The 25,584-nt window shown below is 43.3% G+C and overlaps 1 protein-coding gene across 4 annotated transcripts in view; it reads left to right on the plus strand.

The window, feature by feature from the left end:
* Nucleotides 1–256: 256 nt before the first annotated feature.
* The window catches only part of IL17RB (interleukin 17 receptor B), a 32,326-nt gene continuing 6,998 nt past the window's right edge, over nt 257–25,584 (plus strand). The window contains exons 1-8 of one of the 4 annotated variants that reach the window (XM_054977727.1): nt 257–437; nt 9,129–9,153; nt 11,839–11,964; nt 13,925–14,043; nt 18,897–19,023; nt 19,556–19,603; nt 22,016–22,173; nt 22,325–22,390. In XM_054977727.1, the coding sequence (XP_054833702.1) occupies nt 366–437; nt 9,129–9,153; nt 11,839–11,964; nt 13,925–14,043; nt 18,897–19,023; nt 19,556–19,603; nt 22,016–22,173; nt 22,325–22,390 (741 nt within the window). In that variant the 5' untranslated portion in view covers nt 257–365. The other 3 variants (XM_054977729.1, XM_054977730.1, XM_054977728.1) reach the window with 3 other exon arrangements.

Below are 25,584 nucleotides of genomic sequence, written 5' to 3' on the forward strand. Positions count from 1 at the left end.
TTTCACTTTTCTGGCCTCCCCCATCTGCTGTTGGCCCAGCTGGCTCACAAGGGGGCCCAGGCAGGCAGCAACGTGTAGCCACCTAACAAACAAATACATTTTGTATGTTCTGCTCCGAAGTGGCCGAACTGAACTCCTTTTATTTATCTGAGCTCGAGCCAAGGCACCAGGAAGCTCTCCTACTCGTTGGGAGGCAAGAAGGGGATGTCTGGTCACCTGACAGGCTGTCTGCTGTGAGAGCTCCGAGGGAGGGAGGCATAAATCGGCAGGTTCCCTGTCAGGCGCTTTTAGAGCGCTCTACAGTTGAAGGCGAGGTTCGGCCGGGAGGTTTCAGCAGAGGTGGCGGCGACGGCAGCGAAAAGAGAATGAAGGCGGCAGTCTGGGTGCTGCTGGGCACGATGCTGGGCAGGTGTCGCTTGGAGGGGGAAGCCCAGCAGGTAAGGAGCAACTCGGCGGGAGATGCGGAAACCCTGGAGCTTCTTTTCGTCCCTCAACCAAACTCTGGGGTTGAGCGGCCACTTTTTCCTTCCAGTTTAATAGCTCTTTGTTGGCGGAACTTCAACTGCGGGAGGTAAAGAAAAGGCTGCAGCCACCAAATTATATCATGTGCTCTCTTAAGGCATAACCACTTTATGGGGTTCTGTATCTTTTCAAACAGCCTCTGGTAAGCTAGAGGCAGGACTTCCATTGGGCACGATTTTAACTTTATCCCGTCTCTCCAGAAAAATATTCTTCAAGAGTTCCCTCCGACCGGCTTTGGTGTGGGGGAGCGTGGATGCGATGAGCTTGCTTTATGCGCTCCTTGGCCAAAATACCATGCTTTCCTGACCGCTTCGAAGTACGAATGGCAGCTTTTAAAATGCAGCTCAGGCTGTAGGATGGAATCGTAACGTGCTACGGGTCAAGGCAGACAGAGCGCTGCTTATTGCAAAGTGGGAGAGACGCTGGTGCAGAAACGGTATAATTTTCTAAACGTGCACTTTTAAGGAAACTTAGGGGGATGTACTAAAACGAATGACAGGATTGCCCATTGAAAATAATGGGAGAGGCTTGAATGCCCATTGGAAATAATGGGAACCTGGAATGCCCATTGACTTGCATGGGCTCCATTGAAACACAGAGCAAAAAAAAAAAAGGTGGAAAGAAAACGTGGAATGGATTTTGAAGGAAAGTGGGCCCAGATAGACTGGACTGGATTGACGGTCCCCTGAGTGCAATGACGCCCCTGGGTGTGACAGAAGCAGTCTGGGACTGGAATGACAGGTCCCTGAGTGGAATGACGGCCCCTGGGTGTGACAGAAGGGCTTTGGGACTGGAATGACGACCCCAGGGTGTGACAGAAAGGGTCTGGGACTGGAATAACAGGCTCCTGACTGGAATGACGGCCCCTGGGTATGCCAGAAGGGGTCTGGGACTGGAATGACAGGGCCCTAAGTGGAATGACGTCCCCTGGCTGTGACAGAAGGCTCAGGGACTGGAATGACAGGCCCCTGACTGAAATGACGGACATTGGGTGTGACAGAAGGACTCGAGGACTGGAATGACAAGCCTCTGACTGGAATGACGGCCCCTGGGTGTGATAGAAGGTCTCGGGGACTGGAGTGACAGGCCCCTGACGGCCCCTGGGTGTGACAGAAGCTCTCTGGGACTGGAATGACAGGCCCCTGACTGGAATGACGGCCCCTGGTGTGCCAGACTCTGTCTTGGATCCTTACTAAGGCTATGTCTTTAAACATGTATATGTTAGCCTTATGGTATTGTCAGGGTGCCATTTGTAGAAAAAGAACTCCAGGAACTCATTAGCATAACTCATTAACATATGCCACACCCCTTGATCGAGCTAAAATGGCCAGGACTCGGCTGCTGCCAGGTGGGGAAGTGTTCCCCCATCTGGCAGTGACACGATCAGGGCTGTTTTGCCCACAATCCAGGCCAAAACAGGGCCAAAATGGGCATTTGGGGCATGTTTTGGCCTGGATGAGGCCTAAAACAGCCCAGATTGGGTTGGTGCTGGGAGGGGAGGGGTCCCTCACCAGGCACTGAACCAATCCTGGCAGTTTTGGTCCTGACCCCGGCCAAAAAGGGCCCCAAAGGGCTGGAAATGGCCGTTTGGGCTCTGATCACAGCCGAAACAGCCAGGACCAGATCAGTGCTGGCCAGGGGAGGGTCCCCCCTCCTGGCCCTGACTAGATCCCGGCAGTTCTGGTCCCGATCCTGGCAGAAAATAGCCCAATTGGCCGAAAGTGGCCATTTTGGGCCTTTTGGACCAGGATTGGGGCCGAAAAGGACAGAATCTGGTCGTAGCCAAGTGGGGGAAACCTCCCCTGCCCAGCACTGACCCAGTCCAGGCCTCCTTGGCCCCAATCCGGGGCCAAAACAAGCCCAAAACATCCAAAAATGGCCATTTTGGGTCTGTTTTGGCCAGGACTGGGGCCTAAATGTCCAGGACCATGTCCGTGCCGGGCGTAGGAAACTTCTTCCACCTGGCAATGACCTGATCAGGGCCATTTTGGCCCAGATCTAGGCTGTTCTGGCCCCAATCCAGGGCGAAACGGCCCCAAATGGCCATTTGGGGCCTGTTTTGGCCTGGATCAGGGCTGAAACGACTGGGACCAGGTCAGTGCCGGGCAGGGGAGGCTTCCCTTGTCTGGCACCGACCCAATCCAGGCCATTTCGGCCCCGATCCGGGCCAAAACGGGCCCAAAATGGACATTTTTGACCCGTTCCGGCCCGGATCAGGGCCGAAATGCCAGGACCGGGTTGGTGCCAGGCGAGGGAGATGTCCCCCACCCGGCTCCAACCCAATCCAGGCCAAAACTGCCCCAAATGGCTGACAATGGCCATTTTGGGCCTGTTTCAGCCCGTTTCGGGACTGAAACGGCCCAGACTGGGTCAGTGCCAGGCGGGGGATGCTTCCTCCACCTGGCACCGACCCGATCAGGGCTGTTTTGGCCCCAATCGAGGCCTAAATGGCCCAAAACCTTTTAAAGTCAGGTGGGCGAGGTCACCTTACTTGGGGGAACTACTGGAATGGCGTTCCGGTGCATTCCCCCTCAAAATGAGCCCTGGGTATTGTATTGAAATGTACTTTATTGATACTGATTGTATTAACCTCATACTGTGTAATCTGCCTTGAGTGTCATGGCCCAGTCTGGGCTCAGTGAGAGTGAGGACTCCTCCTCAGGAGGAAAGGGACTTCATGTAGCCAGCCAGGACTCTTCAGGAGAAGAGGAGCTCCATGTAGCCGGCCCTGACTCAGCAGAAGCTGGTAATCAGGAGCCACAGCTGCTGCCTAATCGGAGCCTACAGCCAGCAGCTGAAGCAGAGCCATTAATACTCTCCAGCCCCAGCACCACAGGGGAAGCTCAGCCAGGGACTTCCACAGGGGAAGCTCAGTCAGGGACTGCCAGCACCACAGGGGAAGCCCAGCCAGGGACTTCCACAGGGGAAGCTCAGTCAGGGACTGCCAGCACCACAGGGGAAGCCCAGCCAGGGGCTTCCACCCCCCCCAGGTTCGCCCACGTGTAAAGAACGCTGCAGACAAAGGCTGAGGCTGGAGCTGCAGGACAGATGGTGCAGTGCTCGCCTCCTGAACCAACGCCAGCTGCTGGAGAGCGATGATGAGTAGCAGTAGGATGGAGCCCCAGCAGCTGGCTGTAATCCATGCCTGGCTATAAAAACTGAGCTGAGGGAACTGCCAGGTGTGGAAGCAACGTGTCGACTACCTGCAACCACTCTGTGTTCCGTGTACCTTGCTTGTGCCTGTTTCTGGACCTGACGCTATTGGTAATCGACCTCAGACTGTACCTGACCTAGACTCTGGACTTACTCCTGGCGTTAGCTCGTGCTCTGACCACTGCTTTGACTTGGCTTTTGATCCTAAAACTCCCCCTGGACTTGGTGTTGAGGTTTGGACTTGAACCACCCTGCTTGGGCTGGCCCAGCCCGTGACACTGAGTCTCAGTGAGACTGGAATAACAGGCAAGAGACCATTATTCCACTCAGGGGCATGTCATTCCAGTCCCAGAACAATTCTGCAATATTTAGAGACTCTCAGTCCTTTCAAGAATGAGTTATTTAGGTCCCAGAAAGCTTCCGCTACACCCAGAAACTTTCATTGCACTCACGGGCCTGTCATTCCAGTCCCAGACCCCTTCTGTCACACCCAGGGGCTGTGATTCCAGTCAGGAGCCTGTCATTCCAGTCCCTGAGCCTTATGTCACCCCCAGGGGACGTCATTCCACTTAGGGCCCTGTCATTCCAGTCTGACCCCTTCTGTCACACCCAGGGGCCGTCATTCCAGTCAGATGCCTGTCATTCCAGTCCCAGACCCCTTCTGTCACACCCAGGGGCCGTGATTCCAGTCAGGAGCCTGTCATTCCAGTCCCTGAGCCTTATGTCACCCCCAGGGGACGTCATTCCACTTAGGGCCCTGTCATTCCAGTCTGACCCCTTCTGTCACACCCAGGGGCCGTCATTCCAGTCAGATGCCTGTCATTCCAGTCCCAGAGCACTTCTGTCTCACCCAGGGGCCGTCATTCCAGTCAGGGGCCTGTCATTCCAGTCCCAGACCCCTTCTGTCACACCCAGGAGCTGTCATTGCACTCAGTGGCCTGGCAATCCAGTCCCAGAACAGTCTGTCTGGGCCCAGACACTTTCCTTCAAAATCCATTCCACGTTTTCTTTGCACCTTTTTTTTTGCTCTAATGTGTTTTAATGGAGCCCACGCAAGTCAGTGGGCGTTCCAGGTTCCCATTATTTCCAATGGGCATTCAAGCCTCTCCCATTATTTTCAATGGGCAATCCTGTCATTCATTTTAGTACATCCCAACTTAACGGTCGGCTTTCACCTACCAGCTTATGGGCTCTTCTGCCCCTATCTGTTTTTCATTCCCTCCTCTTACCTTTCAAGTCAGTGACCCCCAGCCTCATTTCAGCCTGCAGTAGCTTTATTCAGGCTTCGGTTCCATGACTTACTCAAAATGTTGTCGTCCTAAAATAAGCAAGCCAAAGAAGAAGATCCTAGAAGGATTGTGAAAGGCTGTGTAGTGTGAAGTAGTACAAAGTGAATCCTGAAAAGAAGCTGCAATTACGCTGACAGACACGCATGTTTTCTCAGAACAAAATGCCAGTTAGTTCAGTGGCATATACTGCCAAGTAAATGTATAGGAGTGTATAGCCTGACACAAGAAAAGAAAGGAGTAGAACAAATTCAAGTCCAGTAGCACCTTAAAGAGAAGAAAAGCTGACCTTTATCCCTTGTAAAAATTAGTTAACAGTCAGAAACTAGTACTTGACAAAGTACTTAATAGAGCCAGTGTGGTATAGTGGATAGAATCTGGAAGACGCAGGTTCAAATTCCCTTTGTGCCATAGAAGTTTGTTGGGTGATCTTGGATCAGTCACACACTGTCAGCTAAAACCTTACAGGATTGTTATGAGCAGGGCTTTTTTTGAGTGGGAACACAGTGGAACGGAGTTCTGGCACCTCTTGAAAATGGTCACATGGCTGGTGGCCCCGCCCCCTGATCTCCAGACAGAGGGCAATCTCCATGCTGCTAGAGTGGCGTGGAGGGCAATCTCAACTCCCTTCTGTCTGGAGATCAGGGGGCGGGGCCACCAGCCATGTGACCATTTTCACCGAGGGCGATTTAAACTTTAAAAAACTCCCCCCCCCCCCCCGTTCCAGCTAACCCAAAGTGACGTCATTGTGCAGTCCTGAGTTCCACCACTGAGTTCCACCACCTCTTTTCCCAGTAAAAAAGCCCTGGTTATGAGGATAATTTGGAGAAAAGGAGAACAATGCAAACTGCTTTGGGTCCCCATTGGGAGGAAAGGTGGGGTATAAGTGAAGTGAATAAAGTATTTTCATTTGATGTGGTGCAGTTCTGTTCCTCAACTAAGTAGTCTCAGAGGAGAAAGATACTCTTAAAAATTTAGAAGCACTTTGTTCTTGACTCCACTCTCCTAAAAAATAGACCATAAAAGATACACATTCCTGATCATATTTGTGAAAGATAGTGTTATATGCCCATGAGGCAACAAAAGGAACAGAATATGCTTTCTGATTCTCATGGTGCCAAGTGGAAGTATTGTATCAATAGGTAAACAGTAGAATATGTTTTTAATTACCGATGGGCATTCTAGATTAAGAACGAATTAGTGGGAATAGCATATATTTTCCAGGGTTGCTGATAAAGTGATTACTATTTTCCCTGCTGCATGTATCTTTCTGCATCAAGGACAAACTGATAGTTCCTTAATTTTTTAAAATATATATATATTGTTTGCTACCTGTGTGTCCTGACTTGGATAGGCCAGGCAAACCTGATCTCCTTGGATCTCAGAAGCTAAGCAGGGTTGGACTGGGTTAGTAATTGGATAGGAGACCGCCAAAGAAGATGAGGGTTGCAGAGGCAGGCAATGACAAACCACCTCTTTTAATCTCTTGCTTTGAAAGCCCCAGCAGGAGTTGCCGTAAGTCAGCTATGACTTCACCATCACCACACTCTCCACCACCACCATTACCTATGTATTCAGTCATGTAGGAGTTTCTGATAAATGTTTGATTTCCTGAATTTATGAAACAGTTTGTGTGAACATTCACACTCCTCACTTGGTATCTACATATAAGGTTTTATATATGATATTCTTGAGAACTTAAATCCTGTTTGGGATTCCCCCAGAGATTAGAAGGCCCTTAATTAAAAAACAGAAACATTTGGTGGACAATGTGTGTCATTGAATGAGTAAAACACTTTTAAAAATGTTATTCACTCAGAAGGTGTAGTATCAAGATTTTTATCTAAAACAATCTGCTGTATTAAAGAACAGCCATTCCTGCGCATAGTGTAGATACATACAGAATTTTCAAGGATACATGTATTGTTATAAATATGTGTGTGTGTGTGTAAAGTGTTGTCAAGTCACAGTGGACTTATGGTGACTCCATCAAGGGGTATTCAAGGCAAGTGGGGAACAGAGGTGGTTTGCCATTGCATTTCTTTGCAGAGTCTTTATTGGTCGTTTCTCATCCAAGTACCAATCTTGCTTAGTTTTCAAGATCCAATGACATCAAACCATAACATACCAAACAACTACCCATGTATTGTTTACATAGAACTAATTTTTAAAATATTCTATAGAGTATGATAATACACTATTGAAGAGTTTATTGTTCAAAAGTGTAACTTGATATACAGATAAGCAAGTCTTATTTTAACTGTATGACATTCTTTCTTTCTATATAATATACATTCTTCTGTTTAGTACAAAATTTACGTTTTCTGCGTTCACCCTCCAAAGATACATGCAGTAAGATAGCAAAGTAGTTTGCAGCATGTATTTCCTCTCTTTTTCTTTAATATTAGATTAGCAAAATTATTTTATTTTAAATTTCATAAATATGAAAGTAATACAATTTGTGCTGACCTGGATGGCCCAGACTAGCCCAGTCTTGTCAGATTTTGGAGCTACACCGGGTTGGTCTGATTAGTACTTGGATGGAAGATGAGGGTCGCTCTGCGGAGACAGGGATTGGAAAACGACTTCTTTTTGTCTCTTTGTCTTGAAAACCCTATGCGGTTGCCATAAGTCAGCTGTAACGTAACAATACTTTCAACCACCATAATGTATACTAAATTATAAAGGATGTATTTTATGTTAAAGAAATAAAATAAGTTTAAGTTTGATAAAGTGAACATTACATATAATTCAATCCTTCCCATTTTTTTACTTTGTAGCTTAAAAATTTCCAGAAATTTTACATCTCTAAGTCCACCCTACATCAAGTAACTAGAATTCCAGACTGTAGCCTTCAAGGGATTCCCCGTACATTTTGCCCATCAATTTTAGGAAAGAAGTAAATTTGGAAAGGTCCCCTGTTCCTACTGCATTTTTAAAATCTACCCCTCTGTTCTCCACAAAACATGAATATGCTCCTCGAGGTCTGATACAGAACTTGAATATATCTAAAAATATTCATATCTTACTGAAAAATCGTGGTTCAAGGACTTCATGGTAGGACTAGTTTTCTTTAGAGCAAGGCAAATGACTGCTATTTAAACTATTCACTTTCTGCGGTCATAGTACACTGCAGTTCTAAGCATAGTTAACCCTTCTAAACACATGGATTTTAACAGACTTAGAAGGATGTAACTATGTTTAGAATCACACTGTTAAGCTCTTATTTTTTTATATACCATATCTACTGGAAGGAAGATTACCATGAGTATAAGGCAATACCCCTTAAACAAAAGTTCTACACAAAAGGTTTTTAAATTATTATCATTGTACATAACTTTAATTTTCAGGTAAATTGGGTGGTCTTCTAGCCACATTTTCCCCAATTGGCCAAGTATTCCAAGGTGGGTTATATAAATAGGATAGTATTTAGATCTAAATTGTACATTTAGGCTTCAATCTTCCTAAGAACACTTTCCAGGAAGCAAGTCCCACTGAATAAAATAGGCCTTACTTTTGAGCAGGCAGGAATAGGCACTTTATACTAACAACTGCTGTGAAAAGGGACAGGGACTGTAGATTATACAAGTATTGTCTATTGGTGTAGTTATGCTCCTATTGGGAGTTGCTGCATTGTTTAATAAGTCATGTCAAATTACTTGGTGTTTTCTTTCAGCAGTGTTTAATCTCTATATTTGGATTTATGCTTGCTTTCAAATTTCTGCACTCCATACTGTATTGTATAGTTTAATGAATGCCCCAGCTGTTGAGTGTATTGATTTATATTCTGTAATCTGCCTCAGTAAGAAAAGCAGACTATAAATAACATAATAAAAGTAAAACTCCATAAAATAGTCTCTGTAACAGAACAGCAAGTATTTGCACAAATTTTAAATTAATCTTAAAAAGCTGTTAAGGAAAATGAGATACCATAGAAGTAACATGTTTATACAGAAAATGTAATTATAGTTTATCATTTGAGTTCTAATGATGAGATCTGTTGTGGTTTCAGTAACTATCTGGGCATTTGTATGTACAGGACTGCCATTGACTGAACATCCTCAGAGTTGTGTGTTCAAGTGAAATTCATATTTCTGTATAACTGAATATTTCTGTTTACAGAATTTATTCAATTTCTTCTAATCCTGCTTTTCTTTTTCATTGTAGTCCATGCAGTGTGGTATTGAGAATGGTAGGTATACATCAAATGTAAGCATTAAAAAGTCAGTAAAATCCTGGTGTATGCTGGACACTTGCAAATGCTATTATTACTTATTTCCTGGATGGATGCAAAGTCAAATAAGTAGCTTATTCAGCTAAAACTTTGGTTGATTGATAAGCACAAATTATAATTGAAAGAGAATTTGTGTTTGATGCTATTTTGCTCTGATGTGTTTTTTGTGGTAGAGAACTGAACAGAAAACTATTTAACAGAACCATTTCTTTAACAGTGGGCAATAGCTTTCTTTAAGCATCAACAAATCTGCTTTGCAATTTGAGTGATTTAGTTGCATGCTTTTGACCAAATAATCTAAGCCAGGGGTCCCCAACCTTTCTGAGCTCGTGGGTACCTTGGGAATTTTGAAAGGAGGCGGTGAGGGCCATCACAAAATGGCTGCCACAGGAGGTGGATCCAAACCCCCAAAGGCTGCTATAATGGCCTATTGCCAATACTTCCTTCCTTGCTTTGCAAAAGAATTTCAGAAAGGGAATAAAAAGAAAGGGAAGGCCAAGCGGGGGAAAGAGAATGAAAAGAAATGGAGGAACGCCAGGGGAAGGAGAAAGAGATTGGGGAATAAAAAAGAAAGCCTGAAGGGGGAGGAGAACCACACACTAAGGAAAGCCCTCCTGATCCTCCAGTGGTTGTGGCTGCTATTGCAGCCATGAAGAGCCCTTTCATTTGACTGAAAGTTATGTCAGTAACAAGGCCTGCCTTGTAATGGCTCCATCTACTTTCTGAAAAGCTTGATGGGCATCAAGGAAAGTACTGGTGGATGCTATGGCGACCATTAGCATCACATTGGGGAACCCTAATCTAAACATTCTTTAATCATTGATAATCCCAGTCTATCCCCTACTCCCACCCTCTGCCCCCAACATCATTTACCTTGCTGGGGAGAGGGGGTAAAAGGCAGGGGAAGAGGCTTCCCAGTTAACGTTCCTGGTGCAGCACGATGACATCACTCCTGAGAGTGATGTCATCACACAGGCCCTGGGAGATGATGCCAATCTTGGGAGTGACTGTGTTGTGCTGCACTGGGAGCGTACGTACACTTTGCACACATATGAGGAAAAAGAAAAGGAGAGTGCCGGGTCCCCTGCCCTCCTGCTGGGAGGGTAAGGACCTGGCAACCGTAGGCACTAGAGCGAGTGACAAAGGCAGAGATGTTTTCATCAATATTCACCAACTATTTGAACTAAAAATACTCAATTTTAGTAGCAGACCACTATGTACAACTTAGTATTTTATACAGCTGCATCTTTGCTGTTTATAGATCCATTTCAGAGATGGAAAAGTCTGGGTGGATCCTAGAAGGAGAGCAAATTGGCTGCAGAGAAGAGAGTAAAACCACCACCCTAGTATCTGCCCAAGAAAAGAGCAAGGTGGTCACAATGGGGTGCTGGTAGCTTTTTCATTCTTCCGAGCTACCCTGGTCTCTTTTGGGTGCCTTGGCAGTCTCACTCCCTAGTCTAAGCTGTTGTGCTCTAGGCTGTGAGAGGAGGAAGGCACAAAGTAATCATGTGAATCCTTTGATGGATGGTAATTGTGCATGCGGCTGTCCATCAGCCATGGCGTCTGTTTCACTGCTTCATATGGTGGAAATAATGTATTTTTTAACTATTGTGAGTTGTTTTTGTGACTACTCAATAAGTGGGATGCAAATTAAATGTATTTAATGTGAGTTTGTCATCCAGGTCTCTCAGCCACTGTCTGGAGATAGCCATCCATCATGCACAGTATATGACCTGGCAAATCATGTTGTCCTGCCTACAATCTCACTTGGTCCTGGAACTGCATCCTGGCTATGGGGTGTGGTGAGAAGATTCTCAGTTCCATGGCGGGAGGGGTCAGAACACTGACTGTTGGCTCCCCAACCCCCACCCCCACTTCATCCTGTGTCCCTGGGTTTTACAACATGGCTTGTCAGACTTCATGTTCTGTCCTTGTGTTTTGAACTATGAATAGCCTGTTCCAGACAGCGGTTGAAACACTCAAGCTCCTTGAGTGATATGGCTCTTAAATCCATATTAAATTTATTAGAGAACTGTTGCAAACACAAACCCCTGGGACACAACATCTCCTCCTATACTGCTCAGCCTACCATTAAAGATCTACTTTCCAAGCCCTACCTTCAGAGGTGAGGAACCTGGTGACTAGAGACAGGGCATTTTCTGTGGTGACATTTCGCCTTTGGAATGGTCTCTCCTTGAGGCTCTCCTGGTGCCTATCTTACTGTTGATTATGTGTCAGCCTTTTAATTAGGGGGTTTATCTTTCATTCTGTTTTATGGATAGGGTTGTGTTGTTTTTATGCCTCTGGACTTGTTTTAATGACTTTTTAACTGATAATTTATTTTAATTGTAAGCTTCCTCAAGCAGGACACAATTTCCTAGACAAATAAATGTCAGTACACTGCTGTTCAGCCTAGAGAACAGCTGAGGGGTGGAATTCTGACCCTCCCCAACTAGTTACATGACTTTAATGCAGCCAAATGGTGTCACGGGTGACTTACAGTTCACTTACCTCCCGTCAAAATCCCTTCCAGATCTCCAAACTCTTCAGGTTCCTGATTCAAAAGATAAAGATAAAAGCACTGTAGATTCTACTAGCAATTTCATTCTAAATAGCCAATGCCTGTCTTTTTATCCTTGCAAGGGCCTTCTGCTGAGTTGGAGGAGAGGCACAGCTTAACACCATCAGACCTTGATAATATCAGTGCCAGAATTGTTGAAACAGAAGGAACAAGTCAATTAAACATTACCTGGACCATCAGTGCCGATGGTGGGTGTCTTTGTCATAAAGTTAGTTATAAAGATAACACAGCTTCTGCATTTGAGCTTGAAATGTGACCAGTAATTAGTGGTGCATGAGTAGTGGTCTGATGGCATTCTCTCTTCTGACTTTTATCAGTACTACAACAAGAGCAGGAGCCTCAGTTTTAGTTTGGGGATGTGGAGACAAGATTCATAAGGGTAAAACTCCTGAGGTGAATCCTAGTCATGTTTTCAGCTGGTGGGTAAAACTTGGCCAGTGAGAAAAAGGGGGGTGGAAACATGCACAGACTAACTAAAGTCTTAGGAATAGTACTTCCTCAAGTACCAGACTCTTTCCTACTAAATTAGGAAATGGTAAACCTTTTGGCTCGAGAAGTGTTTAAAATTTGTTAACAACTGCAAGGTTGGTGCTAGCCAGTCACTGGAGGAAAAAAATAAGTTCCAAACAAGATAGATTGGCTTAAAAAGGTGATTTAGTGAAGCTGGTTAGAATGTTGGCTGGGGGAGTGAGGGGAGGGGGGAATCAAAGGATGGGAAATTTACTGGATTCCAATATTATGGTATGTCAAAAAGGGAATTTGTAATTAAGGGTTATTGTAAGTTTAGATGGTAGTGATAGTAATTACCATTGTAGGCTTGGTTAATTAATTTCACAAGAATGCATTGTATGTGAACATTCCCATGATTTTCTGGTAGATACTTCCTTACAGGGGTCATTTAGTAGAAAAAGAGCTGCAGGAACTCATTAGCATAACTCATTAGCATATGCCACATCCCCTGACATCACCTATCCTGGCTGTTTTGGACCCAATCCTAGCCATTCAGGGCCAAAATCGGGACCAAAATGGCAAAAAGGGGCTGAAAATGGCCAAAAAGGGGCACAAAATGGTCAGGATTGGGCTGCTGCTGAGTGGAAGAGTGATCCACCACCCATCAGAGGCCTGATCCTGGCCGTTTTGGGACCAATCATGGCTGTTTTGGGCCCAATCCTGGCCATTTTGGGCTCAAATTGGACCCAAAATGGCTGAAAGGGGCCCAAAATGGCCAGGATCGGGCCTGAAATGGCTGGGATTTGGCTGCTGCCAGATGTGGGAGTGTTCCCTCACCTGGCAGTGGCCCAATCAGGGCTGTTTTTGCCCCAATTCGAGACAAAGATGGGTGCACATTTGGGCCTTGATTGGGCCCAAAATGGCCCAGATCGGGTCAGTGCCGGGCAGGGGATGGGTCCCTCACCAGGCACCAACCCAATCTGGGCTGTTTTGGCCTGGGCCAAAACAGGTCCAAAATGGCCAAAAATCAGGTGGGTGGGGCCACCTGACATGTGACCTCTTTGGAGAACTACTGGAACTGCATTCCTGCGCGTTCCCCCTCAAAATGAGCCCTGCTTCCTTATATTTTTCTTCCATCAAAAACCCTGTCTTCGAGGTAAACCTTAAAAGCATGTCTCTGGCACATTTTTGGATTTGTGCTCTCCCTGTTCTTTTTTTCTTTCCCTTTTTCTTACTTATCTGATTGACTTGTTAATATACTCACAAGTGGTTTACAAGTAAAATCGTGCACATTTACTACCAATTGTATCCATCAAAAGTGTATGCCTGGAACAGAGATTAATTTGTGTTTTCTTATCTCACGTAATGTAGTGGTAGATGTGTATTTGCTACTATATAATGTGTGAAGTGGATGACTGGGGAAGACAATGGCAAATCACCCCGTAGAAAGTCTGCCAAGAAAACGTCATGATGTGACGTCCCCCATGGGTCAGTAATGACTCAGTGCTTGCACAGGGGACTACCATTTCCCTACCTTTACCTTAATGTGTGATGTTTTGATGCTGTAGAAGTGCAGACTGCTTATTTAAGGTGCCTTTCTGCAGCACAGTCTAAGGGCAAATCAGATTATAATACACTTGCATAATCTGTTATATATTGCTCAAGTAAAGCTGTTTGATTTCTTTTGTTTCCTTTCAGCCAGCATTAGAACACTGAGGGCCACGAAGATATGCATATCAACATTCAGTCACCCAATATGTATTAGGTGTGATTATTTAAAAACTTTTGAAAGCCAGTCCAAGTTTGCGGATCAAAAAGTAAGAACCATTTTTTAAAAAGTCATATTGTACTGTCAGGAGTAGCAGGGCTTTGTGCCACTCTTTAAAGAATTGGCCTGTTTGGAGCTCACATCGGCCCCAATTGAAAGGTGAGTGTTGGGTTCCCCACCGCTCCCACTGGGAGGGTAAGGGGACCTGGCAACTGTAGTGCCGGGGGAAGTAGTGGTGGGTTGGAAACCCCTTTTATAAACAGGAAATCGCCCCCCTCGCAACGACCTGGAACATCACGCAAAAAACACAGACGATCGCGTTTTCTCACGTGAGATTTGCGCGACATCACGCAAATCTCGCACGAGAAAACGCAATCTTCCGCGTTTTTTGCGCGATGTTCTGGGTCGTTGCGAGGGAAGGTAAGCAGTGTGAAAACGGTCCAGGATGCTAAAAGCTAGTAAAGGCTCTGCCCTTCTTACAGCTGAAAAAATTTGGGTGTGTTTATGGTTTTTAACTGATTTTCATGAATCCCCATGCCAGACCTATTTTAGCTTTATAGTGTTCAGAGCCTTTTAAAGCTGAATGTCTTGATTTAGCCATAAAGCATCCCCTGACGCTTATCACCTCCTTCTGGAGGAGATAAACTCTTAGAAGTGTAAGCAAGATAATCCATGTTATTTCCTTTCTTTCCTCCCTTTCAAGTGATATCAAATATGTTAAACATTCCTAATCCAGCAGCACCTAAAAGAGCAACAACCTTTTCTAGGACATAAGCTTTTATTAGTCAAAGCTCACTTTATTAGATCAAACAAAGTAAGCTTTCGCTCACAAAACCCTATATCCTGGAAAATTTTGTGGATCTTTAAGATGCTGCCACACATGAATTTTGTTCCACTACTACAGGCACAGCTACCCACTTGAAACTACATTAAACTTTCCATGGCTCCTGAAGGGATTATGAGCATGCTCAGTACTCATCAGGTTGTTTTTGTTGACGGTTTCTTATTTTTTATGCAGTGTGTTACCTTTTAATGCATCATTCTACTCATGTCTGAAGAAGAGAGTTCTGACTAGAGATGGGCACGATCTGCATTACGATCCAAAAACCCCCACAATAATGGCGATCGCGCGATCGTGACTCAGCGGATCGTGATTGGCCACGGCCAACGATCCAGCGATTGGGAGGAGGCTGGATCGGGGCTGGATCGTGCTCGGATCGGGAAGCCAGACACTCAGGTGCCAGTAATCTATTCCTGGGGCAACGGAGCCAGGGGAATGCCTGAGCTGTGTTTCCCCTCCTTCTGTCGCCCTGGAAACCCGAATGGAAGCCCAGCTTTCCTTGATCAGCAGGGCTTCCTTCCAACCACAGAGCAGCAAAGCAGTCACCAGTTGGAAGGAGACACCCAGGGGAGGGAGGGGGAAGGGTGTGTTCTGTAGCCATGGGCGCTCCAATCTCATCCCTGCAAACCCTGATAGGCAGCTCTGACGGCCAAACACAGACGGCCAAATACAAACACAGATGCTGCCGGCATCACCCACCGTTCTTTTCTCGCCAGCGCGCTCCTTTTTGGCCTGGCGGGTGGGCACATGGGGGGTGCCACCGGCGAGCGGCCAGACCCCCTGCCCCCTGAGGGGAGGCGGCTCGTCGCCGTCTCCCCGTGCCCGCCGGGCCTGGTGGCCGCCGCCATCACCCGCCTTCCCACATAGCTGGGAATAGCAGTGTGCCCCACTTTGGCCTCCACGATCCACGGATCGGGAACGGGAGATGATCGGTGTGGATCGTTTAGTTGGGATCGTCACCGGCGCCAATCCACGATCAGCTGGATCGGCAATTTTTTTGGGATCGTGCCCATCTCTAGTTCTGACTCTCAAAAGCTTACACTCTGAAAATATTGTTGGTTTCTAAGGTGCTACTGGACTCAAATCCTGCTGTTCTAATGCAGACCAACACAGCTACTGACCTAACTATCCTCATTGAGTAAAGAAGTATTTTCTTTTCTTTGTCTACTTCTTATCAGCTTCATTGGAACATTTTGAGTGCTGACATTTTGGGAGAGAGAGAAAAGATTTTCTCTGTCCACTCTCTAACCATGCATAATTTTATAAACCTCTGTCATGTCTCCCCTTAGTTGTCTCTTTTCTAAACAGAAAAGTTCCAGATTCTTCAACCTTTCTTCTTAGGAAAGGTGTTCTAACCTGTAAATCATCTTGTTTGCCTTCTTCTGTACATTTTCCAGCTCTGCAATGTCCTTTTTGATGAGGCTGAACACTGTCTTCAAGCTCTGTAAACAGTATTTATATATTAAAAATCCTCTCTCTGTACTTCAGTCTTCTTTGTATAATGTTTTTTATACTTCAGTGATGGTGATGAGGCATCAATGGTGCTAAAAGTGTTTTATGCATTATGGACTTTAAAGGGAAAGAGAACTCCTATCACTATAGTTAGAATTTCCTCCCTTGTTGTTCCATCACCTTGCTCCACTGAGGATGGCATATTTTGTTGGCACAAGACATGTCCCACTGACAAAGGAGCTTCTTGTATGAGCTGGCTGTGCTTGAACCAGTGTATCTCACTGCTCTTAGGAGAGGTGGTTGTACATAACCCAAAGGAATTTGCTGGAACACTGGTCGGAGCTACTTTTTTTAGTATATTTTAAATAGATTTTATCATTGCTGAATAAGCATCAGTACAACAGCTTAGCTCTTCCTAGAGGACCTTCCTTTGTGTCTCTTCAACCAGGTTGGTTCATGTGATATCTACAAGAAATCACGCTTACTATTCTTCTTCTTTGGAACTATCTACTAGAGAATGTTGGCAAGGACTCTTCTCTAACAAGCACAAAGGAACACAAGTCTAATGATGATAGAAATACAAAGTGCTATTGCCGCACAGACTGATAAGATTTAACAATTTTATATGTATGTTATTAGACACCAGTGGAAAAACTCTTACATAAACATAGAATCATCAACATAATAATTTATCATAGACAAGGAATCCACAACGCATCTATAATTATTACAGGAATCTGGTATCCATCCTCTACGTGTAAATTTCTGTTATATTGTTAAATTGCAAAAATAATGAAAGCTCAGCTGTCCATTTTCCTATGAAAGAAAGCAGGTAAAAACCTCTGTTAAACATGAGATTTTACACTTCAACCCTCTTAGAGATTTGTGCTTGCTATTCTTCTTCAGAACAATCTATTGTAGAATTTGACAAGAACTCTTATTCTGGGAGCACCTGAAAGGAGAGGCTGACTCCCAGGTAGCTTCAACGTGCTGTCTCTTTAGACCCAGATTTTAAAGGAATCCTTACTTACAGTTGGAGCCAGTAAACGAGACATGGTTCAGCCAGAAGCTAGGTGCATCTTTATTGCTCTAGATTTATTCGTAGACAGGCGATGAATTCATCATGACTTTTGCATCCTTGCTTGAGGGGATAAGTTTTATTTTATTTATATTTCAATTTATATACTGCCCATCCCCAGGGGCTCTGGGCGGTGAACTTGAAAGTGGCCAAGGTACAATGGTTTTAAAAAAGTTGTTGACAAAGTGAGTCTTTCCAATATTATAGAAAATGTTGCCGAACAAAGAGGAGAAGAGGACCATAAAAAACTTGCACTCTAACAGGAAGATCTACAATAAACTTCTCAAATGTCCCGCTGTCCTAATGTTGGAGGGGGAGCTACGATTCCCATGAGTACCAGTTGTTAAAGGGACAGCACATAGTTCTGACTACATAGATACAGAGGCTTTCTAAGCTGTGGTTACAGTACAACTCTTCTGGCATTTAGGAGGGCCTGTAAAACAACTCAGTTTATGATGGCATTTGCTAACTGATGGTTTCTTCTTTCCAGTGGATGTATTGTTTGGCTTTTATTCTGGATGAAATGAGAAGTTGGTATTATAGGGCACGTTCTTGATATTGTGTTCTTCCATATTGGCCTGTTTTTTCTCAGTGATATTTTTTATTTTAAAAATTAAATCAAACCTCATACAAGACAAAGTATGACAACAATAGTGGCAAATCTACACATCAGCATCTATGGCCATTTCCACACACGTTGAATAATGCACTTTCAATGCACTTTAGCAATCCTTTGGAAGTGGATTTTTTGTTCCACACATGGAAAAGCAGTTTCAAATGTTCACTAAAGAGTATTGAAAGTGGATTATTCAGTGTGTGTGGCAGCAGCCTATAAAAGGTTGCCAAATATCTGACCATATGCAATTGTTGTCTACATGTTATATATTCAAATATTGATAAGATTTTTCAATGATATCGTTGTAAGCAGGGCTTACAACTCAGTGATGAACTCAGTGGAACTCAGTGGAACTCAGTGATGGAACTCAGGACTGCACAATGATGCCACTTGGGATCAGCTGGAACAAGGGGGGAGTTTTTTAAAGTTTAAATCGCCCTTGGCGAAAATGGTCACATGGCCGGTGGCCCTGCCCCGATCTCCAGACAGAAGGTAGTTTAGATTGCCCTCCGCGCTGCTCCAGCAGCGTGGAGGGCAATCTAAACTCCCCTCTGTCTGGAGATCAGGGGATGGGGCCACCAGCCATGTGACCATTTTCAAGAGGTGCTGGAACTCCATTCCACCGCGTTCCTGCTGGAAAAAAGCCCTGGTTGTAAGCAATCTTGGACAGAAATGAAAGGTTCAAGATAAATTTAAAATATAAGGTGTATTACAAAAAATAAAGTGCATTGCATATTCATATGTGGATTTAGCCTATATAATTCTGTGCATTTCAGTATCCTAAGCTTACTGAAACATAAATCTGTGTTTTGTTGTTAGCACCTTAACTTTTGTCTTTTGATATTGGGGAAGAGTGGGAAGAAGAGGAGGATTTTCTCTAATACGAGAAGATGGTTTGATCTTGTTTAATTTCAGTGGCAGTTCTACTATGTTGGATTTCCTGTAGAAGAAAATACCATTTACTACATTTATGGCTACAACCTACCACCAGCAAACCCATATGAGGATCCTCCATCAAAGTTAGTAACAGTGACTTCTCCAGGTAAATAAAACACAGTACAAACCTAAGAACACTTTACTGGGAGTAACTCCATTAAAACGATGCAAGTAGAATAGTTTAGGACTGATCTCTCAAACACTGTAGGAACTGTGCTTATATACCACTCTTCTAGACAGATTAGTGCCTCACCCAGAGTAGTGAACAAGTTAGTGTTATTGTCCTCACAATACAGCTGGGGAACTGGGGCTGAGAGGAGTGGCTTACCCAAGGCCACCTACTGAGCTCATGGTAGTAGTGGGATTCAAACCAGTAGAGTGCTGATTCGCAGCTGAACCACTTAACCACTATGCTACAGCAGCTCTCACGCTTACAAATGCGTGATTCTGTAACAGTTACATCAGTGAACAGTTGCCAAAGATAATGTAATCTTTGTTTTCCAGGTAAACTAATAATTTAATTGATGTCAGTTATATCTTGCCATTTTGAAGTTGTGTGCAAATAATAGTTTTGTTTACAATATCTCGATGTGAAAAGCTTGCACAATTGCTAAATATCAAAATATTTCAATTCACAGACTGTGAAGATGATATATTGAAATACAGCAAAACTTGCATAGAAAAAGGTAATTTCAACTTTAAGCTTCTTTAATTCCATATATTTGGTAACCTAAATAAATATTTATTCTTTCTGCGTAGAGAAGGCCTTCAAATTGGCAACTTTATGATATACTACTTATAGATCAGTGTTTCCCAACCTGTGGGTCAGGACCCAGAAGTGGGTCTCAAAGCATCTGAAAGTGGGTTGCAGGCGAGCCCTCCCTAATGGCAACCCCTGCCCTTTGCATTGTTCTTTTTCTCTACTCTTCCTCCTTGCCAAACTTTTCACATTTTCACCTCTCCCTCTCTTTGTAATAATAATGGGTGCGGGGAGTCATCTGCGACTAGTAACTTTACAAATATACATATTTTCCTGTGTAGAATAATATTTCTGTGGGAAAATAAACATGGGTGAAGTGACTCCTGTAAGAACCAACTTTGGTGCTTTATTTGAGGCTTTGACCTATATTTTGGAAACAAAGACCTGACCCTGGAAACAATATCTTCCATGTCACACATGAGTTGTTGTTTTTTTCTTCACTGCATATACATATGATAGAATCAAGAAAAATGTGTCCCAATGTGAGTTTCTTAGAATCTTAAAGGAGATTAGAGGGAGTAATAGAGAAGAAGAGGGTGGTCAAAGGCTGGAGTGTAGACCTCATATGCAAAGGCTGTGTACTTTGGAATGCCACTTCTCTGGGGTTCATAGTAGTATGTGGTGTATGTTGGTTTCCAAAAAACATATGGTTCTCCACAATCAACATCCAACATCTGTCCGATGTTGTATCTGGGAACCCATTGTGGATGTTGATTGTGGAGAAAGGAATACCCTGGAGGGCCAGATGTGGCAAATTGGCTGAATTTGAACACTCTTGATAAAGCCCTGCAAAACAGGAGAATTGCTAGCGCCTGTTGAGTGGTTCTCAGCAGCTTTTGGACCCTGTCTACACCTGCGTTGGTGGCCCTCCTCTACAGCGTTGCCTCATCCGTTCTTATTGAGAAGAACAGAGGATTAAAAACCATCCTGCAGAGGCTCTGAGGACTGTGCCACACCCCAGTAGGGTAGTGGAAGGACACTCCCTACTCTCTTCTCTTAAGTGTACCTCATATATATTTTGGAATTGCAATATTGTAGAAGGACCTTTTCATTGTATGGTTGCACTTTGTAAGAATTGTATATGCATCTTGTATTTCCACTTTATGTAAGATTTATTGCATTGTTTATCTTGTACTGGATTGAATTTTAAGTAGTGTTTACATCATACATTGAAATTGCTTATTTGCACGGTGTACTTTAAATACCTTAATTCTTACTGCAGGAGTTTTGTGTTCTTATCCTTCTGGTTTGGTACTCTGTGGCATCCCTCCTTTTAGTAGTACTTCTGGGGGCCAGGCAACCCTAGAGGTTAAAGTGCTACCCAAAAAAAGATGGGTGGGAAAGGGCACTTGAACAACTAATTGTCTCCTATCTCCTCTTAGCCTACTCCAACAGTTCTAATCATTTGCTAAATGGTATCCACTCTGTGAAAGTACAGAAGTGCAGGGTATGCTTTCTTTGTTCTTCCATTTTTCTAGTAAAGTGCAAATAATACTCTTATTATCTGATGCTACTATTAAACCTGCTTTTTCAAAGGTGATAGTATACAGTAGCGTACCCTTTAGATTTATACCCTTTGAAATAAGCCTTCATAATTTCAAAATAGCAGTGTTGGAAAATCCTTAGGCAAGTTCCAGGTCTCAGTATTGACGAGGAAGTATTTCCTGTTGGATATACCTTCTCTTTCTTACTGTATGTTGTATGATGAAATAAAACATACTGTAGAAAGCAGAGGCCCCTACTATGGTGTGTTTCTTCTCTTTCCTGTCACAGAGACATCTTGTGATGACATGGGAGAGCAGTACATGTGCTGAGAATAAAACATGATGCTTCTATATGTTGCCCTGTGATCCTTTGAGGAAGGGTGTGATACAAATATGTGATGAAAGAAATTTGGGGACAGCAACTAGTGACACAGGGATATGCTTTGGGGGAAAGACTGGCTGTGTGTAGGCTTACCAGCCTCTGGGTAGGGTCTGATGGTCTTCCGGAATTACAGTTGATCTCCAGACTAAAAAGATCAGTTCTCCTGGAGAAAATGGTTGCTTTAGAGGATGGACTCTATGGTATTATACCATGCTGAGTTCCCTCCCCTCCCCAAATTCCACCCTCCTAGGCCCCACTCTCCAAATCTCCAGGATTTTTCCAGCCCAGATTTGATGACCCTGTGTGTGTGCATGTGTATACATTGCATACATATGTGTATGTAGGTACTTGTAGTTTTGTATTTTTTTGATCCTGAATAAGTATTAGGGCAATGGCAGCAGTTGACACAATGAAAGTTATTTTGGCAAGTAAATTGTAAAAGTCTTAGCTTTGGATTTATTTATATTCACAGGAAGTTTATGGGATCCAAACATAACCATATGTAAAATGGATTCAGAAATAGAAGTGAATTTTACAGCTAGTCCCTTGAGTTCCATTTACACAATCCTCATTTGTGAGTCTGAAGATGAATGCAGTGATCTAACTCATAAAACTGCATCTAATATCAAGGTATTTCTTCTTGTTTAGAGATTATAAATGAATGCAAATTATTTTTAAGGGTAATATAATAAAGCAGTTAGCTTGATTATTTTTTTTTCAAGCTGTGTATGAGAGAAATAACAATTCCCCCCCCCCCCCCTGCTGCCTTTGTTTGGAATAGAAGAATGATACTAGAGTTTCTGAAAGAATACCAGTGGATAATCCAAGCAACAAAAACTACATAGAGGTAAGGCTCAACTACAAATAAATGAGAAATTTTCTGAAAAACAATTCACTGTTTTTTCTTCCTATACGTAATATAACTTGTAGTAGATTGCCCTTGTTTTACAACAAACAGAAAGATTAAGAACATATGAAAACACATGAAAGCCCATACCCTGGTTCCTTTCCCAACTACTTTTTTTAAAGAAAAAGCATTGGAGCAAGCATGGTGTAGTGGTTAGAGTGTGTTAGACTAGGAGACCCAGGTTCAAATTCTCACTCAGCCATGGAAGTTTGCTGTGTGACCTTGAACCACTAATACACTCAGCGTAATGTATTTCACAGGATTGTTGGGAGGATAAAATGGAGGACAGAAAATGCTGTAAGCCGTTTTTGAGTCCCCACTAGAGAGAAAAGTGGAACATAAGCAAAGTAAATAAATAACCAGCAGTATGTTTGCTCATTTTCTTGTCTTTGGGGATTAAGCTATTCCTCTTCTATTTTTTTTCCATTTCTGAGAAGAAAATAATACTACTTGTGTTTAATTTATGTTTTTATAAAGATACAAATGCTACAGAAGTTGCATATGTAAGAAAACAGATGTTTCAGATCATGTCCTTTTTTAAAAAAAAAGTGTATAACCGTTCATCATATTTAAATTCAGTTTCAGTATTTGCTGTCAAAAAGCAAGAAAAGGAGTCTATGCTATCAGAAGTATGGGATTTTGTTGTTGGTTATCTTTTGGATGGATATTGTTACTTAGCTTCTAAAAATGGTTCTAATTTTTAACATCCAGATTGACTGCAATTGTCCAGTTTAATTGGGAGGATTTATATGCCTTAGCTATTAATCCTTTTGTGTTATTAACATTGTATGTGTTCTAGAACCATATTTAGGTAAACGTAGTCCCCTGTGCAAGCATCGAGTCATTACTGACCCATGGGGAGACGTCGCATCACAACATTTTCTTGGCAGACTTTTTATGGAGTGGTTTGCCATTGCTTCCCCAGTCATCTACACTTTACGCCCAGGAAACTGGGTACTCATTTTACTGACCTCAGAAGGATGGAAGGTTGAGTCAACCTTGAACCGGCTACCTGAACTCAGCTTCTGCCGGGATCGAACTCAGGTTGTGAGCAGAGCTTGGACTGCAGTACTGCAGCTTACCACTCTGCGCCAATGTTTGGTTTTCATGAGCTCAGAAATAAGCCATAAGAGAATAGCTTATGAGGTTTTCAACTTGATTTAACATGCAGTTAATTTTTGAAATAACCTTTCCCCAAAACTTAAGCACAACCAGACATGATCACTACAGATGCATATAATCAGGGCTGGTGCCAAGGTTTCTGGTGCCCGAGGCGAGATACCTACTTGCGCTCCTCCCACCGCTAACTAATTTTAAAAAACAGAAGAAATGTAGGAAAAATGAAAATCACAAAACTTGAATCACAAACTGACCTTCCCAATGTCCAATACCCACCAAATTTGCAGGGGACATAGTCCTCACTGTCCTCTAAAGACCTCCCCCCCCCCAAGTTTCAGAGAGATTGAACTCCAGGAAAGGCATGATCCATGGGTCCCTCCCCTTCCTGTCATTTTCTCTTCACAGTGGCAAAAACGGGAGTGTCTGCTGGCAGCTACTTTGAGAGGCTACAAACTGACCTTCCCAATGTCCAATAACCACCAAGCGCATGAAGCAATAGGCACAGCCTGATTGACCCACCAAGCGCACAAAGCAACAGGCACAGCCTGATTGCTTCTGTGCTGCGCATCCTACGACGCTGCCACCAGGTTGGGCTGGGGGCTCAAGCACACAAAGCAACAGCCTGATTGCTTCTGTGCTGTGCATCCTGCGGTGCTGCCGCTGGGTTGGGCCAGGGGTGCAAGTGCACAAAGCACAGCCTTGTTGCTTCTGTGCTGCGTGGCCCGCAGCACTGGTGTTGGGTCGGGCTGGGAGGGCGTCATGGGCCACAGCGCCTCCTTTAGAGAGCTGCACTCGAGGTGGCTGCCAGTTCTGCCTCAGTGGACACGATGGCCCTGCATATAATTAGCAGACACCAGCCACATTTCCAGCATTTATGAGAAGTTACTAAATAACATTTAACATCTATGCCTGTACAAATTGGAATTATAGGTCCAATAGAGAATGTTGATTTTCAATCCTTTTCAGACTGAGCATTTCAACATCTTTTTCCTAGCACCTAAGAAGATTAAGCTTATTTTTTACATGTAAATCAGACAATAATAAACTGCTTTTAATAAGCTGGGTAATTGAAAATACTGAAATCATCCCAACATTTTAATTTTACCTTGTTGTTCAGAATGTTATAAAATGCCCATTCTGCATTCTTCAGTGAACCAACTGATAACCTGAATCTACACATGTTCAAAATGTATTTGTAATTTTAAATTCAGAGTTATAAATGAAAGATGTTAATGGGGATAACCAAGAGTTTATATATATATTTATAACTGACTGATACTTTTTGGCACTGCAGCAATAAAGGGGTTGTAATATTCTATAATTTTCTTTTTGCATAATTTAGGAGTTTGAGTACCAGGGTAAAATGAATGAGTGGTCATTGTGAAAAGTAATTCTAGTAGTTTGAACCTATTTTGGCTCTATACAAACCTCAGATAAATGATAAATGAAGAGTTAAAGATGAATAATTTGAGTGCAATGTAAAATCCTTTGAGCAACAAAACATCAGAGAGCTATAAATTGTAGATGGTTTTTTGAAAAAAAACTTGGGTAGCAAATGTGAAGAGTTTTCATTTGTGGGAAATTGAGTTTAATGGGATACAATATCTAAAAGTCTCAAACCATTATAATTTCTGCTTTGACAAATCTTTGAAGGGCTAAAAATAAACCTTTATAAAAATGAATGGTAGTCACACTGGGTGAATAAATACTGAACAAAGATAGTTTTACGTTATCAAGAATGCCCTTCAGCATAACATATCTTCCTAAGACTGAAAGCTACATTTGTCCATAAGCTGATATTTTTACATTTATGTGGACAGCTGTGCTATTCCTTTTAACACTGATTGCTGAAACAAAAATTTGACCTATATTCATTCTGTGTGTCAATGGAAGATGTCTTTTAGTATGAATTTCTTGTAGAAGCAGGTTTTCTGACTGACAATTAAAAACTCTACTAATCAGTTTTCTTTTGATGCACCCATTTGAGCCATTAACGTTTAATGTTAAAATGTGTA

The sequence above is a fragment of the Eublepharis macularius genome, chromosome 4 (assembly GCF_028583425.1).
Source record: "Eublepharis macularius isolate TG4126 chromosome 4, MPM_Emac_v1.0, whole genome shotgun sequence".
NCBI lineage: Eukaryota > Metazoa > Chordata > Lepidosauria > Squamata > Eublepharidae > Eublepharis > Eublepharis macularius.